The following is a 10,683-nucleotide window of genomic DNA, read 5'->3' as shown; positions in this document are numbered from 1 at the left end:
TGCTCTTACCTTTTATACTGCAAGTCTTAGAATTTACCTTTTATACTGCCAGTCTTAGAATTGCTGACGTTTGCTTTTATAAATATTTGAGAGTTTCCAGTGTTACATGAAACAGTCCTTCTGTGCACTCATGCTGAGTGTTCTCTTAGTTTGGAGGGAGACACTTTGGGTGGGTCAGTTTATCAAATCCCTTGTGTTGGCAGGTGTGGGACTCCCTAGTGAAGCTGGCCCCTCTGCAGAGTGTCCTTGGGGTACTTCTCGGATCCTTTCCCCAAGGTCTTTCAGGATTAAAGTTGTACTCTAGCCAGTGAGTCTCTTCCCCGCTACCTGAGGTTATTTCTGAGAGGAGGGCCAGAAGGGAAGCATTTATCTGCAGTAGTGTCCTCATTTGTAATTATTCGTCTGTTTTTCTCTTTAGGTAACCAGCCACAACAAGGGGTGACACCCTATGGGCATCCTTCACACTTCTGAATCTGGAAGAGAAGACATGCACTTTTATGTTTGCACTGAAAAATAGAAAATCTAAGTTATTAGTAACCCTGAAAAGTGCCCCTTTGGTCTTTCATTTCTTTTACGTTTCTCTGTATTTTATGCTACATTTCATGCAAAAGCATTTAAGTAAGAAGTAAAGGAGAAGTCATGGTTTGGTTTTATCATCTTCAACTTTAAAAGTAGGTTTAAAATGTGGATCATGCCGACTACTCCAGAAAGTATGGTATCCAACCTTTTGAAATTGGTGCTTTTTAAAATCTCATATTTACAGGAAGAATCAATTCTGGTCGGTTTAAATATTTATATATTCATTTCATGGTGGTTTTTTGAACCTGTGGTGGACCAAACTACTGATTGGAAAGATGCGGCAGGTCTTACAGGGGTGTGACCCGTTCGTTTTGCACTCACCCGTGATGGTGAGGTGAATGTTTATTTATGTCACTCTATTTTGAAATGTTGGTAATTTCATAAGCACTTTATAAACTTTGCTCTTAATTTATGTGAGACTTTGCTTTGCTTTTGTTGTGGTCAAAAGGTGCTGAAAAAGATTGTTGCTTAGTACTTAAACTTCTTCAAGGCTTCTGCAAGAGCCACCCTGAGGTGTGTGGAGACCACCTGGAAGTGGCTACACTCAGATCTGCCTCCAGTGGAAAGACTATTAACCAGAGTCTTCATGAAGGTACAACTGTTACAGACTAGAAGAACCACGGTGGCGTCATTCCATATATTTACTGCCAGTTTTGGTTCAAAAAAGAAAAAAATGACCATCACTTTTGGTTCTTCAGAACCTCATGCCAACTTGAGGAAAAAGCCTCCAGGCTGGCTTTAGCTTGCCGCAGTGCTCAGACTTGACTTGGTTTCCAGAGACTCTTACCCCACAGTTCAGAAGGCTCTGGTATCCATCAAAGGTGCACTTGCTGTTTATTTTGTACGGTAAGTATTTGCTATTTTGAATTTGATTATTAATGTTGGTGTCAGTCTTGGTTGTGTATTGCTTATACTGTATTTATAAGTTGGTGCAGAAAGCACAAGTAAAGTAAATTATACATCAGATTTATTATAAAGAAATAATAACTATTTTAACTTTGTTCAAGTATGTGGTAATTTGCTCCTATTAGATTAAAAATACAGTAAATGATTATCAGTTTGTGTAACTTAAGAGTATTCCATATAATATTTTTTTAGATTTAGATGCATAAAATTTTGAATGTGAAAATTGCAGGGCATTTTAAGATACATGTAGAGGATATGTCCCATGTTCTGTGTTAATTCATCTTCTTTTTGCCATATGATTTTTACATGTAATGTAGTCAAGCATCATACTGTGAATAGATTTGTCTGATGAACAAACCATGTAGAAACTACTTTTTAAAATGTAGCTAGTACAACTTTAGGTAATTTCTTTTGCAAACCATTATATAAATAATTTATATCTTCCTGGGTGAGTTACTCATTGCAAAGTTTGACTCATTCAAATGACCTCAAATACATGTCAGCTTACTTTGCTGTGGCAACATCCATGTGAACTGCTTTGTACACTGTGAAATATTTCCTGCCAGCCTGCTTGTTTTGTGTTTACTCTGGGCTGGGAAAGACTTTGCCAAAACATTAAAGACCATTCTTTTCACTAAATTCACATTCTATCTCCTTTCAGAAGAAGTAATACATTTCAACTGATCTTGTATATCATGTTTATTTTCTTCTCAAGAATCATTCTTACAGTTCATGAAGTTATTTTTCTTCAAAGTAATCCACCACATGACCGCACTGGCGAAACCACAGAATTGTGAATGTTGTGTCTAGTGACGGAGTCATAGACTATCCTTGCTGCTTTCTATAAGGGTTTTTGGTAGTTAAGATTACAGTTTCAGTTTGAACCATATATTTTTGTAGCTCAATATTACAAACAGCAGCAGGAGTGTTACAGTCGCATAGCATTTGTATGCACTTTACAATTTGCAGAAGTTAATTTATTAATCATTTTGCACATGAAAGCTATGGGTTATACTTTTGTTGATGTTTGTTTTGTTTTGTTTGTTATGGAGAGGAAGGTAAGTCAAGGTCAGGCCTTAGAGTTCTGAAGTGCTATGGGAGGTTTAAGAAAAACCTAGAGCTTTCTCCCCCCTGTGAATTTTAAGAAAAACAACTGAAAGTTTTCATTTAGTTGGCCATATTTCCTCCCACTTAATTATCTATTTTGGCAGACTATTTTTTTTTCATAGCAAACACATGTGATTGTATTAACGTGATCATAGGGGAAAGCCCTGTAGCAGAACCTTGTAATTTTCTTGGTGGGTTGAGAGGAAATTATCTTAGAATAATATAGAGACCCCAGCTCTCCTTAAAGATAAGACCTTAAAATCTGATGGAGTTGGGTACACCTGACATGATTCCTGGCTATAAGAAGCTCTTAACATACATTATATTGTATGTATGTTTCACATATCAGTTACATTGTAGCCTGGTTCTTTACAAGGCTGCGTATGTTGTTTTATGTACCCATCTTCATCTAGAAGTAGAGGGAAATCACTTTTGAGTACCATTTGACCTCTTGTAAGTACAAAGATTAGGTATGTGAAAGTGGGCGTAATAAACACACAGTGAAGGGAATTTACTCTTTAAGTCTCAAATGATTGGCACAAGCTAATATCATCACTTAGCTTTATGTGCTGAACATACTGAACGAGGCCTATGGATTTTTTTAACTTACAAGGCTCCTGTAATTCATAAACAGCTGAATATTTGGACAGTGGACAGAAGCTGGAGAGATGACACTGGAAAATCCCAGCCTCTGTAATAAAGAAATGCGTCATATGATAACCCCAAATTCATTCAGGTTGAACTGAACATATAGTGTAAGTACAGTGAATTATAGAAGGCAACATTCATATTTAAATACAGTGAAACTTCATTATATATACCAGATCTAGACTCTCCCAAACATTTTCTTATTTCAAAAGGAATTAGTTAATGAAATACAATGCTTGTAATGAAGTGATTCCTATTTAGAAACTTTTTCTTATAGACAGCTCCAAACCAGGGGTGCCTGAGCTAGATTTTAAAATTATAAAGAAGTTTCATTGTATTTTAAAAGCTTTTCAACGAGTGCATTTGGGCGAAGATGTAGCCAACCCCCTTTTCACATTTTATGACGTCAAGCATCGATTGCTTTTTACATGTGGAAAGTTAGCCTGCATTTGTTTTTAAATGCAGCTATTAAAACACTTTTGTATTCCCCAATGATGAGAATTTTCAATGTGAACAAATGGTAAACTAAATCATAATCAAGACAGCTCAGAGCTTGTTTCCTGTAGGTTTTATCAAAATGTTTATAAACAAATGACAAAATATTTATACATCAAGGTGATAAATTTACATAGACTGAAAATTTAATCTTTCCCCTGTCTCCACCCTGAGTGCCACACTTGTAACATTGCTGGAAGATGGACACTAGGCAACTGGGAGCGAGAGGAAGAGCTCTTCTTTACTGAAAAATTCAGGTGCATTAGCCATTTGTTACTCTGTAGTGAACCGTTTTCTCTTAAATGTTTGTTATTTGTTGGCAAAATAAAAAGTGCCTTAAGTTAAAAGTTTGTGTTGAAATCCATAAAAACTCAGTATCAGTTCATAATGCGTTTATTTACAAGTCTTTTTTTGCATGTCCATTGTAAATTTAATATTGTAAATGTATTCAGATTCATTTACATGCCTATGGCTGCCTTTGATTAAACTTCTTCCAGAAAAGAAACTCTTCAGACGTTGACTTTGTTCAATTTTCATTTTACTTCCTGTCAGATTACTTGAATGTGAGTTGTTGCATAATCACTACCAAGTGGATTCTTGGCTAAGCATTTATATGCTCCAGAATCTGAGGTTTGGGGATTCCGAATGTCCAGGATACCTTGTGGGTGAAGCCTCTCACCTCCCTGGGTCTTTCCTCTGCTTGCCTTTGAGAGCAGGGAGTGGCCTGGCATCTCCCAGGTGATTTCTGGCTTGGGGACTCCCAGGGCCATACAGTGGAGCTGAAATGCTACTCCTGTCCTCCTGAGCACGCTCCTGGGTGGGTGATTTATAATTCGGGGAGGATAGGCCACAATCATTACCGGAACAGTAATCAATGCCTGACCAACGCTGTTTTGAGCCTTACAAATATAAGTTCCTCTGTCATAAGCTGTTGCTTCTTTGATGATCAATGTGCCATTTTCATGCAGTATATATCTTCCATTAACCTGGGGTCTATCTATTACATAACCACTTGGTGTAGTCCATTTAACATTTGGCTTAGGAATTCCATCAGACATGCAGTGCAGTGGCAGTGATTCTCCACCAACACCTCTTACCATCCCTGGTGCATATGTAAGAATAACAGGCTTCTGTCCCCTTTCTAACAGGATCAGTTTCTCAATATAACCGACTTTATTTCTAGCTGCACAGCGGTATTTTCCTGAATTGTTCCGAGTTACTTTATAAATGATGAGAGAACCATTGCTTGCTATCAGATATGGGGAACTTCGTGGTCCATTAGAAAATCGTGTGCCATTTGGTAATATCCAGATTATTTCAGGGAGTGGGTTCCCATCAGCGGAACAATTCAGTGCTGTGGATTTGCCAGGCTGAGCAACGACTTTTTCATTGAATGGATTTCTGAATGTTGGTCTTCTCAGCATCTCCATTACTTCTAACTGCACCACCAACACGCTCTCTCCTCCTTCGTTCCGAGCCACACAGATGAAATCAGCTGAATCTGAAAGCCTCACATTCCTGATCTCCAGGGTTCCGTTTTTATGGACTGTGATTCTGCTTCCATAGTATGGAGCTGTGAGGAAAATATTGTCTGGCATGATCCACATGATTTGAGGAGATGGCATCCCATCAACTCTGCAGTCTAAATGTTTTTTGGAATGCCGGACAGCTGTAGCTTTAATAACAGTTTTGTTTGTGTACAGACCATTGATTAACGGAGGCTTGGACACAACATCCAGTTTGTACATTTTGCTGTCATTGCCACTGGGATTTCGAGCCACACACACATACTCTCCGGAATCAAGCAGTTTCACTCTGTTGATGGACAAAGATCCATTGACGTGAAACGTGTATCTATCGTTGGAGAATGAAATTTTGTCTCTGGAAGGCAGCAACCAAAATATGTTTGGTGCAGGTTCCCCAGTGGCTTCACAATCAAGGACAGCTCTGTCTCCAGCTCTGATCCTCACATTGGTCTTGGAGCCTTGCCTTATCCGTGGGGTGGCTGTTATAACTGTTAGGTGGACTTTCATTTCATCCTTTCCTAAGGTGTTTTGGGCATAGCAAGTATAATCTCCTTCTTCTGCAACCCCAACTTTGTTGAAATACAAGGTTCCATTGTGGAAAAGGGTGTACCTTTTGGTCCTGTGGCCACTGTCATCGGCTTGCATTGCATTATTTATCAGTGTTCCATCAGGCAGACTCCAGGAGACCTCAGGCACCGGGGACCCAGAAGCTTTGCAGTCGACTTGGAAAGCTTTCCCATGAAGCACTTGCTTCTTAAAGTGCTGCTTGTGGTCAATTTTGGCAGGTGTCAATCTTAGACTGACATGCATCAGGATCAAATCATCTCCCATTTTGTTCCTTGCCACACACAAGTAGTCACCGCCATCTTTTTCTGTCACTGATTCAATAAATAAGGATCCATTTGGGTAGACTTGTGTTCGGCTGCCCATTCTAAGGAGAAAGGAGACAAATGTGAGTGTGTATCTTTTTGCAGTGAGAGAATTTACCCTTTTAAAAGACAAAACTGGGCTGGGGAGATGGCTCAGTCAGTAAACTTCCTGCTGCACAGTTATGAGGCCCTGAGTTCAGATCCCAAGCAACAGCATAGAAATCTGGGCATGGCAGCACAGATCTGTAATCCCAGCACTAGGGAGGCGTGGAGGCAGGTACATCCATTCAGCTCACTGGACAGCCAACCTAGCTGAATGGATGAGCTCCAGGTTCAGCAAGAGACCGTCAAAAAGTGAAGTGGTCAGTAACTGAGAAAGATACCTGATGTTGACCTCTGGCCTCCTCGTGCATGCATATGCATACATACATCATGAACAAACACAAAAAGACTAAAAATTGACTCCTACCATACATATTTATAGGGTTTCATATTATGTAAAAGTTGCCTTTTATATGACACCTCCCTCCAGCCTCACTGATGAAGGACTGACATAAGTTGTATGTACGTTGTCTGCTGTGAAGTTGACACACACAATCATTACCACAGTCACGATCATAAGCATGTCCTCTCCCTCGTGCTTTTTGTGTTGTGTGATATATGAGAGTAGTCTTATGGACAATTTCTTAAAACTATTGCAATTAAAATTTAAGTCATCATTTATTGTCTTCTAAGCCTTTAATCTGAACTTCCTAACAAGGTGTAATTTACTGAAAGCGAATGGTATTCTTCAAATGGTCTTCAAGTAAATTTCCTTTGCATAATGGTTTTGAAACCTCATTTTTATTGGTGAGAAGAATGCTTGGAAAGTTCCTAAACACTTTACATGAATTCCCTAACCATTTTACAAACTAAACAAGTAGGTCCACAAAAATTAACACTCGATGAGATATATAATAAGAAAAAATAACTTACAAATGTATTAAATTATTGCCTGATGTTATTAAAGGCTATTAATAACAACACATTTATTGAGCTATTCGACTAGAAAACAAGTTCTTCTTTGCTATAGAGGGCACCAGGATAAGGCTCGCTAGAAGCTGACATATCTAGAGTCCTGGTAGCTGTACAAACTTCTGCCTCTAGTTGAGCACTGTGTCATGTCTTTTTTTCTCAGGTGTAAGGCCACTGCATGACTGTCATTGCCAAGTTTGGCCACCAGGTGGAAGATCTTTCCTGATGAAAGCAAGTCTAGCTTTTCAGAAAGACCTGTGGAAAATCAGTGCGTGCTAAGAATATAATCAAGGACACCTGTGTCCATGTTACTTTTTTGACAATATGAGCTATATAAAGTGAGGGCTTAAAAATTACTTTATTCATCTATATTTTGTAAGGGTGTGTGCGTGTGTGCACACACACAACTGTGCACACATGGAGGAGAGAGGACAACCTGTGGGAGTTGGCGGTTCCCTGCTACCATGTGGGTCCTGGACACTGAAGTCAGGTCAGACCAGTGGCAAGCACCTCCACTTGCTGAGCCATCTGGCCTGCCAAGGGCCTTTTTATCATAGCATAACTGTTAACCAAGTCAGCAGCTTCAAGTCATTCTCATCCTGTAAAGTAGTGTTTCTAGGACAATATAAGAGGAACTGGTGTTCATTTTTCTCAAGTGTGAAGGGATTTTTCTGGAAATAAACCAAAGAAAAGTCATAGTGGTTACATAAGTAAAGAGGAAGGAAGTCTACAGAGGAAAAGCTTATTTAGAGAGATTTATACCTTGATTTAAGTCTCAGGGAAGCCTCTGTTGTGTGCTGCACTCTGGCTGTTATTCTCTCCTGATGCTCTCTAAAAGCATTTATCCTCAAACTTAGCTGCATTTTTAAAAACTCACTTGTAAAGTCTGGGTTATTAATATCTATGTTCCAAGACCAGAATGACTTAAGTGATGTGGGTTGTCCTAGGCATCAGGCCTCTCTTACATGATTGTCATGTGCAGCAGAGTCAGTAGACTAATGCCCTAACTGTTGGTTCTCCACAGTCTGTCACTACATTAGCATTGTACAGGGCCAGATTATCATGCATATTTCCTGGCTTCTAGGACACCACAGCCTGTTTGTCAAAACCATCAGTGTTTCTGATTCAACAAATTTTTGGTTAATGTTAGTGCTACCAGTAAGAAGACCCCACTCCATTTTGTGATTCTGTTTTGAGAATTTCAATCTATTTTGATCATATTCAGATGTCCTACCTTAGCTCCAACCCCAGATTATTCCCGCACCCGATGCCTCTGACTTCATTTCTGCTATTATTTTTTTAATGGTGTATAGAGTCTAATTTGTGTTCCCCAAATATTCTTTGGGTGTGGGTCCATCACCTGGAGCCTGGTCAGCCCACCAGGTGTCATACCTTTAAAGAAAAGGGACCCCCCCCCTGAAACTATCAGTTGCTAATAATTCCTCAGCTAGGGCTTCAGCTTCTTGCCTAACTCTGCCATCCATGGTGGGATTTTGTCTGGCTTGGGCCTGCATAGATCTTGTACATGCTGTCACAAGTGCTGTGGGTTCATACTTTCAACTTTCCTGTTGTGCCTAAAAACATGGTTGCCTTGTATTGACCTACAGGAAATGAATTTTACAAAATGAACAGAATTTAGACTAATGACTTCTGCAAACCAGCTCACTGGGCCCTGTGCTCATGTGACCTGAGTTCTTGACCTTAATCCCTGGAAACTGCAATTTGCACTCCACCCAAGATAGTGAAAGCATGTACTTAAGAATTAACAAATCAAAGTGCTGAAAGACAGCACGTTTATATTTGTGTCTTTACTGAGAACAACGAAGATTGAGAAGAATGGTTGGCATTGTGTGTATGAGATGTTTTAGGCTTAGGGATGAAAGGGCAAGAATGTCTGATAAGGGTGGGCTCAAGTTGGTAGTTCCCCAATTGAAGCTGGAGAAATGGTTTTGAATCAAACTTTGGTGAGGCCTCGCTCCACAGCACAGTTCCAGGAGACATCTGGAGGAATGGGCCCACTCATAACCAAAGTTAAGGGTCAGGCTGTTGGGACTGGAGAGGTGGCTCAGCAGCTAAGTGCACTGACTGTTCTTCCAGAGGACCCAGCACCCACATGGTGGCAAACAACCTTATGTAACTCCAGTTCCAGGGGAATCCAACACCTGATCTCTGCAGGCATTGCATGACACGGGTGCACTTACACACATGCACTCATACACATAAAAATAATAAAATATTTTAAACAAGATAAAAAAGGCTGTTTATTGGGGTCTAACTGTAATGTTGGCATAGTAATGTCACACTGATCTACCACCTCTGGCTCTTGCAATCTTTCTACATGCATACACCCCTCCTCTGCAGTGATCCCTGAGCCTTGGAAGGACAGGGCGTGATATATGTGTCCCATTTAGGGCCAAGCGTTCTTCAGCCTCTTATTCTCTGCATGTTAACCAGCTGTGGGTCTTTGTGCTAACTGTCATCTACCGTGAGAAGAAGCTTCTCTGTTGAGATTGAGAGATGCATTAATCTATGGGTATAACAATGTCATTAGGTGTTAGTTTAATATTATGTCCATTAGCAGGGTAAATAGTAGTAGGTTCTTCCTTGTGGCCCCAAACTTGTGTAATCACAGGTTCTTGACCCTGATACCAGTGCCAGAACTGGGCTCCATCTTATGAAGTAGGCCTTAATCATAGGTTGGATGGTTAGTCCCATTCATGTCACTATTGCACCAGTGGGCATACCTTGCTGGGCTGGTTGTTATTTTAGCTCCCAGAGTTCATAGCTGGTTATGACTGATGATTACTTTGCTCCCCTTGTGTGCTGTATTAGTTACTTCTCTGTTGCTGTAATAATATACTATGACCAAAAGCAACTTATAGAAGGAAAAGCATATTTTGGCTTATAATTTCAGAGGGAGAGTCCATAATGACAAGAGAAGCATGACAGCAGGTGGCCGGAGCAGGAAGCTGGTTGGTCACATTTCACCACATAAAAAGTGGAAAGTGCTCACCTCTCTCTGCTTCCCTGGACCTGCACCACCGGCTAACTCTCCTAACCTGCTCTCCTATCCTCAGGCCTCTTGGGCTAGGTCTATCGCGTGGCCCTCTGCACCTTGACTCCCCCAGCCTCATTCACCCTTCCATCTCCCCTGCTGTTCTCTACTCCTAGATTGGGCCCTGTGCCATTCCTAGTCTTGGTGCCCCAGACACCTGGGGAACCAATACTGCTTCCTGATCCTTCTAACCCAGACAAACTCAGTCCCTTTCTTGGGCTCCAGGAGCACTGCTTCTGGTCCTGGCCCCGCCCTCAACTCTCTCTGCGTCCCGGGACCTGCACCACCGGCTAACTCTCCTAGCCTGCACTACTATCCTCAGGCCTCTTGGGGTATGTCTATAGCTGCTTCCTGATCCTTCTCACTCAGACCAACTGACTGCCTTTCTTGGGCCCCAGGAGCACCACTTCTGGTCCTGGCCCCGCCCTCAACTCTCTCTGCGTCCCGGGACCTGCACCACCGGCTAACTCTCCTAGCCTGCACT

At 40.9% G+C, this 10,683-nt stretch overlaps 2 protein-coding genes across 13 annotated transcripts in view; one reads left to right on the top strand and one right to left on the bottom strand.

Annotated features, from left to right (window-relative positions):
* Positions 1–1,523, top strand: part of Med12l (mediator complex subunit 12L) — a 343,300-nt gene extending 341,777 nt beyond the window's left edge. For all 12 annotated transcript variants that reach the window (XM_029569368.1, XM_029569360.1, XM_029569358.1 and 9 more), the window contains one exon: positions 676–1,523. The gene's annotated coding sequence lies outside the window, so the exon portion shown is untranslated. The remainder of the gene's footprint in view (positions 1–675) is intronic.
* Positions 1,524–4,136: 2,613 nt separating this feature from the next.
* Igsf10 (immunoglobulin superfamily member 10) overlaps positions 4,137–10,683 on the bottom strand; it is a 31,095-nt gene continuing 24,548 nt past the window's right edge. The window contains exon 6 of the mRNA XM_008844919.3: positions 4,137–6,192. Within this exon, the coding sequence (XP_008843141.1) occupies positions 4,284–6,192 (1,909 nt within the window). The 3' untranslated portion in view covers positions 4,137–4,283. The remainder of the gene's footprint in view (positions 6,193–10,683) is intronic.

Source organism: Nannospalax galili, unplaced genomic scaffold (assembly GCF_000622305.1).
Source record: "Nannospalax galili isolate Female #2095 unplaced genomic scaffold, S.galili_v1.0 scaffold351, whole genome shotgun sequence".
In the NCBI taxonomy this organism is placed as follows: domain Eukaryota; kingdom Metazoa; phylum Chordata; class Mammalia; order Rodentia; family Spalacidae; genus Nannospalax; species Nannospalax galili.
Note: the sequence above shows the minus strand (reverse complement) of the source record. Positions and strands in the feature narration are given on the sequence as shown.